This window comes from Bidens hawaiensis, unplaced genomic scaffold (genome assembly GCF_021521415.1).
Source record: "Bidens hawaiensis isolate Kalapana, Puna unplaced genomic scaffold, B.hawaiensis_p1.1 tig00048394_1, whole genome shotgun sequence".
Taxonomy (NCBI): Eukaryota; Viridiplantae; Streptophyta; class Magnoliopsida; order Asterales; family Asteraceae; genus Bidens; species Bidens hawaiensis.
In genome coordinates this window covers 7485-16612 of record NW_027498674.1, presented here as the reverse complement: position 1 = coordinate 16612, position 9128 = coordinate 7485, and the positions used below count along the sequence as shown (strand labels likewise).

Genomic DNA, 9128 nt, shown 5'->3' with positions numbered 1-9128 from the left:
TGACTGATCATCACTGAAACCCAACACCCTTTTCATTTAAAGATTTAAGGGTTAAACTAAAGGTGTTGGATATTTATGAGTAAATTATTAGGTGATTAAAAAATAATTCAAAGATTCTTATAAATATTTAAGTTTTAAAGTTACCAACATCTATAGTACATTTCACTTTAAAAACAATGTTGTGGAGATCGGATCGGACCGGCTAGCCGGTCCAACCAGGATTCGGTTTATTGACCGGTCCAGTTTCCTTAGAACTGGAAAACCGGACCGGCAGAACCGGTTTTAATATAAAAAGTATTATTTTTTGATAAAAATTGTTTTTAGCCATAAACGTCATTATTTTCAGTCTGAACTGGTTGAACCGTTACAAACGATGGTTCATGAGTGTCGGTGATGGTTTAGATTTTATAGATTTGGAGACCCGTTGTATTCATCTCCGGCACAAACCGGTGGCTCTCACCCTATCCAATAATTTCCTCATTCCACAAACAACTCTTTTATATCCCTCGTATCTGAAACCAAATTAACAAGCTTTATGGTCAATTAATGACGTAATTAGTTAAATTATAAAATTGCCAAATTCAAAACTGTAACAACTGAAGTCAAATTCGTACCAGGAAGGGTTTGAATCGAGGAAGCAGGCAACCAGTAATTGGATTGAATTACTTGGAATATGGTAGTCAATCAAGGAAATTTAGGGTGGGTGGGTTTATATAAACACAGAGAATGTACAATAGTGGTATACAAAAGGTTCTACAAGGTTTTGAGTTGAAATCGACGAAATGAAATTGAAACTGGGTTGGAAATACTGTGTGGGGATTATAAACTTGGTTTAATCGATGATTTTTGTTGCAAGCAAGGATGATGACGACGAAGATTACCCAAACCCATTATTCATATGATTGATGGTCGACCAGAAATGAAGGTGTGCCATGGTGTGACACCCCGTAAATTAAGTCATTTTTCGTTCAATTACTAAACATGATTTCTTTACGTAAATTCTCCTTTGAATAAATTTGGCTAAGTTTTATCACAACGAATCTAGCATACACACATGCACAATACATTGTATCTGAGTAATTTTTTTAAGAAATTACATGAAGTTTTTGATTTATGCGACAAATATGGACATTGGTGGTAAACTATTTAAACAATTCGAAATGTACTTAAACAAATCTTTAAGGTTTGAATTCTATATTATACAATTTTTTTATATTATTATACAATATTGGCAACGAATATGAGATGACCTCTTTCGAACGCTATTGATTTAAATCCTACTTAGCGGTAATTGATACATAGGTTTATATTTGTTCACAAAATTTAATCTATTATTTCGTCTAAATATTCAAATGAAGGTATGCTTGTATATGTATAACGCATGCATGTATAGATATATACATAGGTACACTTACATACATATGGCTTTTAGTTGTATGCAAATAGAAGGTCACGAGAACTGGACTTAATCAAATTACTAGTCTGTACAAAACTTAACTCAGAAGGTGAGTTTCACTACCCCCTTTTATTGTTTTATTAATCCGGGAGGGGGGGGGGGGACATACGCATCTACTTTTATATACGATAATTAGAAACAAAACACACAATCCTTTATATACGATAATTAGAAACAAAACACACAATCCTTATGCGAACATGAGTTGAACTATGTAGTGCTATAAGTCCCTTGCTTGCATACTATAACCATTAGCTAACGTAGTATGAATAGTACTTTTGACGTTGACATTTCCCCCTACTGTTAGGTTACTCGCGCTAACCTCCGATATTGCATCGAAACATGGTGCGTATATTCCATCTGTGAGATTTGAACAGGGCAAAAGGATATAAGTCGTGGTTTGGTTATAGGCTCAGGGTTCGTCATATTAATTCGTAGATTTAGCTAGTCTACGGAGGATCATCGTATTTGTTTCAATAAGTTATCGTATGCTTGTTTGCGAACTGATTCAACAATTTATGAAAACATGATTTCATATCAAGACTTAAAAACTTGTGAACTCACCAACCATTGTGTTGACTTTTTAAACGTAAGTTTTTCAGGGAATTAACAACGCACGTAAGGAATCATGAAGACGGGACCTCATTGTATAATTAGGATACCATTTTGATGTTTAACTTCTTTTGTTTAAAAACAAGTATGGTTTGTGAACACTTTTAAAACTATTGGTATACTAATACATTTATGTTGGCGATAATCATATGCTTACGGTATATATGACGTCACACACTCGTACTTCTGCCTTGGCGGGGTGTGACACATGGTGGGTGACTTCTACAATGGTGGTGGTGGTGGTGAGTGTTGTGGGGTAGGGATGAAAAAGATGAGTTTGTGTGATGGGCCTCATTCTATTACTTAGTGTACTATTGGGTTTTTGTTTATTTATTTTTTATTTTTTATATAAAAAGATAAATTTGCCCTTAATTTAAGGTTAAAAATTAACGGAATTAATGATTTAGATGTAATTGGCAAATTATTCAGTTACCTGAAAACAAAATTTTTTAAATGAGAACCAGATTATTTATCAAATATTAGGGACGATTTTAACACGTACTCAAAATTCAAATATATGCGTTTAAAGACTCTTTACTTTCTACCAAAAATATCATAATTGATTATTACAATGTTTTCAAACCCGACCTGGACATCGACTCGGATATCTTACTGGGTCACAGGTCGGACCGACCCACGAGGTCGAACCAGACATTGGCCCCGGTTGATATTATAAATAATATTATATGTATATACACACACCACCTATATATGTGTGTGTAAAATGTATATATATCGGGCAAATATATAATACACATTTAAGTTAAATATAAAATATAAATTAAAAAGAAAAAACAACACATCAGTTAGAATACGTAGAGAAACTTTAAATTACATTTATTAAATAATTCAATATTCAACAAATTACCTCCCAGTAAATCATAATACATATTTCAACATATTTTTTCTCCTAAACCCTAAGCAGCCCACCCTTGCAGCCGCCTCTTCAAACACACATAATACTTGAAGCAAAATCATAATACATTTTCTTTTTCATAGAACTTTCATCTCATCATTCTTCACCACCGCATCTTCTCTTTGGCAACCTCCCGATTATGCCGGGCGTTTGGATTTAACCAATCGCCGGAATTTGCCACAAATCGGCTTGTTTTTGATAGAAATTAAGGCTGATTATCGATGCTTTTGGTCGAATTTAAGCAGAGCCGGCCATGAGGGGAGGCAGGGTAGTCGACGGCCATAGGCCCGACACCCCACTAGCCCCAAATTTTTTTTTAAATATATATTTTTATGAAAAAGAATATGTATAATCAATGTTTCAATACAATTACATGACCACTAGCTTGGTCTAGTGAAAAATAGGTATAACATCTAACCAATAGGTTGTGGGTTCTAGTCTTATCAGATACATTTTTAAGTTTATTTTTATACAAAAGTTTTTAAACAACTCAAATCATAGCCTAAGTAAGCTTATTTAAAATTAAATTGTTTAAACCCAATAAAATGTTCCTTTCATTTAAGGCCTCAAAAAATTTTTGCCTTTGGCCAAAAAAAAATTTCGTCTTCTCGGAGCCGGCCCTGAATTTAAGGTTTTACCGGTTAACCCGACGGTCCACTGGTTCTGGTTAGGCCGGAAAGCGTCCAACCCGGCCGGGTTTTTAGAAAACGGGTTGTATGGTAGAACCGGACCGGGATGTCTTCCGGGTCCCGGTAGACCCGGTCCGACCGGCCGGTCCGGGTTTCAAAACATTGATTATTACATCGCAAATTATAGAAAGCCAAATTCAACTCTTTTTAATAAATAGTCAAACCTCGTGCATACTATTTTCATCCAATTCCGTTTCGTTTTCCATTTTTGTCATTCAATTTTCTATTTTTAGTTCTTTATTATCATTTCTCACACCCATTAAAAAAACAAAAAGATCGTTTGTACCACACGCATCACCACTTGTGCACTCTTACAGAAACTCTTGGAATCATCAACCACCATGGTTTCATTAAACTCCCCGACGACTGGTTTCCCGTCCTTAAAAACAAATATATTATTATTATTCAACAAACCCAACGTCCCTTTATATAAATAATCCAAGATCTTCTCCAAAAACCAAAAACACAAATGGGTCTCCGGCTATTATCATCATCTTCTCCGACGTCGGCTGCCGGAAAATGGATGGGTTTTGTGACGGCGGTGTGGGTGCAAGCCATTGCCGGAAACAACTACACGTTCTCAAACTATTCAGACGCGCTTAAGTCGCTAATGGCACTGACTCAGCTGCAGCTTAATAATCTTTCTGTGGCTAAAGATATTGGCAAAGCCTTTGGTCTAGTTGCAGGTCTGGCTTCGAACCATGTTTCGCCCTCGGTTCTTCTTCTCATAGGTTCCATCGAAGGGTTTGTTGGCTATGGGGTTCAGTGGCTCGTCGTTAGCCAGAGGATTCAGCCTCTTCCTTACTGGCAGGTGATGATTTGTGTTTTAGAGTCTTTTGTTAGTTAATGCATTTTCTTTGATCAACTAGATCTGCGTTTTTAAGTATTTTATTGACGGGTAATTACCTTACAAATACTTGACGGGTTTGGGTTTGGGTTTGGGAACATTGTTGTCCATAAATAGTTGGGTGCATTTGTGTCTCATTTTTTAGGCTTTCAGTTTCCATTAGAGGTGCACGAAACGGATTCCGGGTATGGTAAAGGAGCTTAAAAAGTTTTCCTGGTATTGAAATAACTGGTATTGAGCTGGGTTTTGAAAGAAAGTGAGTGGGTTTTCCATGTTCTGGTTTCGGGTTTTGAGTTATATGATATGGAACCAATTAATACCCTGCAAGTAGGGTCGGGTCGGGTCTGAAACCGAGCTCAATTAGAAACATCACTCTAGGCTCGATTAGGCTCGTTTTGACTTTTGAGAGCTTGAGCTCAGTTCTTGAGTTGTTTTGTCAAACTCGAGCTCTGTCCAGGATCAACTCATTATTTGTTAATTAATTAATGCACATCATTAAATATTTCTTTATGCTGGGAAGAATATTAAATGAGCTTAAACTCGGTCGCTCAGTGTGAAATTAATACATAGAATAGAAGTCCAAAACTTACATGAGGCTTTGGCTCGACTTGGACTCATTAACGTTTCGAGTTTATCAATTCGATCTTGAGTAACTCTCAAGCAACTTGGCTCATTTGCATCCCTAATACAAGAGTGTTTCTTACATCATATAGGCCATATATGCAGTTTTTTTCCATTTATACTGCTTATATTGACTGGCCCTTGTTTGTTTTTTCATAGATGTGCATATTTCTGTGTATGGGAGGAAACAGCACAACATGGATGAACACTGCCATTTTAGTAACTTGCATTCGCAACTTCCGAAAAAACAGAGGCCCGGTCTCAGGAATCCTCAAAGGTTACGTCGGATTAAGCACCGCCATCTTCACTGATATCTGCACAGCTCTTTTTAACAGTGATCCAGCTCGTTTCCTCCTAATGCTAACGGTTGTACCCTTCGTCGTCTGTCTGTCTGCCATCGTCTTCCTCAGAGAAATCCCTCCTTCATCCACTGCAGCCGAAGAAAAATCCGAAACTCGCTACTTTGGTATATTCAACGTCGTCGCGATCGTCATCGCAGTGTACTTACTAATCTTTGACATCACTGGAGACCACGACCCCACATTATCCCGGGTGTTTTGCGTCATTTTACTTATCATGTTAGCTTCACCATCATCGGTTCCAGTGTACCTCGCAATTCAAAACCGAGTCGGATCAAATGAGAACACCTTAGACGTAGAATCAGTCAAAACCATGGTGACAGAGCCTTTACTTGTACATCAAGAAGAAACAGTCTCCGAGACGGGTAATGTGGGTAATGTGATGGATGAGGCGAAGGAAAAGATGCAGCCAGTGATAGGGGAAGAACATACGGTGTTTGAGGCGTTGAAGACGATTGATTTTTGGATATTGTTCGTCTCTTTTCTGTGCGGTGTGGGTACGGGTCTAGCGGTTCAGAATAATATGGCTCAAATGGGTTTGGCGGTCGGGTATGCGGATGTATCCATATTCGTATCGTTGACGAGCATATGGGGATTTTTCGGTCGTATCGGGTCCGGGTCTATTTCCGAGTATTTCATCAAGTAATTTTCCAAAAATATGTAAATGTATTTAGTTTCATCAAGTTTAACCTTATTTTTTTGTTCTTAACTATGTTTTTTATGCTGTCACAGGAAAGCAGGAACACCAAGACCTTTATGGAATGCAGCATCCCAAATCCTAATGATGGTGGGCTATGTTTTAATGGCCATAGCCATGCCGGGCTCGCTCTACATCGGCTCGATAGTAGTTGGGATATGCTACGGGGTCCGTCTAGCCATCACGGTCCCGACCGCCTCTGAACTCTTCGGTCTCAAATATTATGGGCTCGTTTACAATATTATTATCATTAACCTCCCACTTGGGTCCTTCCTGTTTTCCGGGCTGCTAGCGGGCTTCTTGTATGACGCGGAGGCAACCACCACAGCTAGTGGCGGCAACACGTGCGTTGGTGCACATTGTTACCGTCTCGTGTTTATAGTAATGGCGGTTGTGTGTGTGGTCGGGTTTGGTTTGGATGTGTGGTTGGGTATTAGAACCAAAGATTTGTATTCGAGGATTTGCACGAACATGAAATCTAAGAAGTCGTTGGCGGCATCTAATGGTTGTTGATGGCGACCGATGGTCGAGGGTTGATGGGAAGGTTTCCCGGTGACATCCTTCACACGAAGTTATATGCAATTAAGATGTTTTATACCACTTTATTTTTTATCCAAAGTGTTTGTAAATGTAAAACTATTTTGGTAGGATTCAATGACTATGGCTATTGTCTCTAGAGCCCAGCTTTTGAAGATATTGTTCTTTTGTTTCTATGTTGAATATATTGTTATGGGAAAGTGAATTCGGTGTTCTCACACGCCTAAGCTTAGACGAATAACTCCTTAAAACTATGTTGTTTTAATTAAAAAATATCTAAAAATAGATCATTTTATTTAGGTAAGTCGCCATCAATTCAACGAGCTCATTTCATCTTTCTCCAAATTCATTCGCAGGAAACTTTTGTTCACTATTTCAATTTTAGGTACTTGAAACTAATTCACAAAAAATAAATTGAAAATATTTTTTTTTGGTTTTTTGTTGTTGAAGAACTTGTGATACTGGTTCAGTTGTTCTAGAAACTATATCAATCTCCTCTTCTTATAACTTCTTATAAAACTAAAATTAATACAAAGTATTTTTAGTTTACACTTTTAAGGTTCTTAATAAAAAAGGGATCAAAAGAAAGCAAGAAAAAGTCAAAACCTAGAAGCTTTCGTATGTGCGTGACTATTCCATGAAATAGATTAAATCCATTTGCAAGAAGAGGCTACTCTCTGACTGAATCCGTAAAAATCGTTTTTATTTTGCCATTATTACCAGCAGTTGCCTGCAAATGGCTTTGAAGAAAGATAAATGAAATGTAATCAGGGAATGAATTTATGGAGACGAAACCTAAATAAGGGGATTTATTTGGACTTTAATTATATTTAATCAAAACTACACTAAGTAGGCGTTAAAGTTTAGGCTTGTGACACCACCGTATTCACTTTTTTCATATCGTTAAAGAGTGTAGCATTATGAATTTTGTGTATAAAAGATTTAAATGAATGGTATTTTTTATATCAATAGCCATGTGAAATGATCTCTTACAAGACAAGTTGTAATGTGGAGTGTGAAACAAATGTTATGTGTTTACTTGTGGGCTTAACACAGAGAAAGTGGTCCAGAGAAAAAGTTGAGCCAAATCATTCGGGTCGGACTAGAAATCTGGATGCCTAAACTATAAGAAAAAACATCAAGAAATAAAAAGCAACTAGTTGGTGTACCCGCGCTCCACGACGGGGGCGTGAAATTGGCAATTCTTTCTTGTATTATGGTGCCAGAACGTTTTGGCATACGTCAAGTTTGTGTTGATGGCCACACTCGTCTCACCACAACCCAAATCACACAGCTGGTGGCGGTAACACGTGTGTTGGTGCACTTTGTTACCATCTCGTGTTGGATGTGTGGTTGGGTATTAGAACCAAAGATTTGTATTCGAGGATTTGCACGAACAGGAAATCTAAGAAGTCGTTGGCGGCATCTAATGGTTGTTGACAGGGCCGGCCCCGAGAATTGAAAAAAAATTGGGCTGAAGGCGAAAAATATTTTGGATCTTAAGTATAAAGAGTATTTTGTTGGGTTTAAACAATTTAATTTTTAAATTGACTTCCTTGGTTATGATTTGGGTTGTTTAAAGAACTAATGCATAAAAATAGGCTTAAACATGTCTCAAATGAGACTATAAACCACAACCTTTTGATTGGGAGTCATACCCCTTTGCCACTAGAGCAAGTTAGTTGTTATATAATTAAGTTAAAGCATTAAGTATACATATAATTTTTCACAAATATACATGTAATTTATAAAATTAAAAAATTTTCGAGCCTATGGCCGTCGACTACCCTGCCATATCCCATGGCTGGCCATGGTTGTTGATGGCGGCCGAAGGTTGAGGATTGATGGGCGGTTTCCCGGTGACATCCTTCACATGAAGATATATGCAATTAAGATGTTTTATACCACTTTATTTTTATCCAAGTGTTTGCAAATATAAAATTATTTTTATCCGAAATAGCCTGAAAGTAACTGATAAAATACCCAAACTACCTTCTGGGACTTAAATTTACCTTTAGTAGTATAATCAGCGGTACGAACTTTTCTAGTCAGCATCCTTGTAATTTTAATTCGGTGACCACTGATTAATTTGCAGCTCGAAGCTGAATTTTCTTGATCTTTTAACCCGTTCGTGATTTGAAAAATGTGAAATATTGACTAAAGACAATTCGAAATTAACAGAACCAAGGCCGTTTACTAAAACATCAATTCATTTGAAATACCCAAACTGCCCTTGCGAGTTTAAGATAATAAAGATGCATATTAATAGATATTGGAATATGATTTAAGGCTAATACCCATTTAAGCGTCATAGCAACACGGTTACACAAACATGGATGCAAGATAGGTTGCAAATGGAGTACCCAATTGCCATCCTATGTATATGCCAAGCGA

At 37.1% G+C, this 9128-nt stretch overlaps 1 protein-coding gene across 1 annotated transcript; it reads left to right on the top strand.

Annotated features, from left to right (window-relative positions):
- The first annotated feature begins 4113 nt into the window (after nucleotides 1-4113).
- LOC143597512 (protein NUCLEAR FUSION DEFECTIVE 4-like) lies at nucleotides 4114-6907 on the top strand. Its single transcript, XM_077075996.1, has 3 exons — nucleotides 4114-4484; nucleotides 5301-6142; nucleotides 6233-6907. Exons 1-3 carry the CDS (start codon nucleotides 4143-4145, stop codon nucleotides 6708-6710), a joined length of 1662 nt encoding a protein of 553 aa, XP_076932111.1. The 5' UTR covers nucleotides 4114-4142; the 3' UTR covers nucleotides 6711-6907.
- Nucleotides 6908-9128: the final 2221 nt, after the last annotated feature.

What these genes read in the sequence shown, in the direction of transcription:
- LOC143597512 (XM_077075996.1), top strand. Translation starts at nt 4,143, where the DNA reads ATGGGTCTCCGGCTATTATCATCATCTTCTCCGACGTCGGCTGCCGGA. An exon ending in AGCCTCTTCCTTACTGGCAG is followed by an intron (nt 4,485 to 5,300) that starts GTGATGATTTGT and finishes GTTTTTTCATAG; the next exon opens with ATGTGCATATTTCTGTGTAT. An exon ending in ATTTCCGAGTATTTCATCAA is followed by an intron (nt 6,143 to 6,232) that starts GTAATTTTCCAA and finishes ATGCTGTCACAG; the next exon opens with GAAAGCAGGAACACCAAGAC.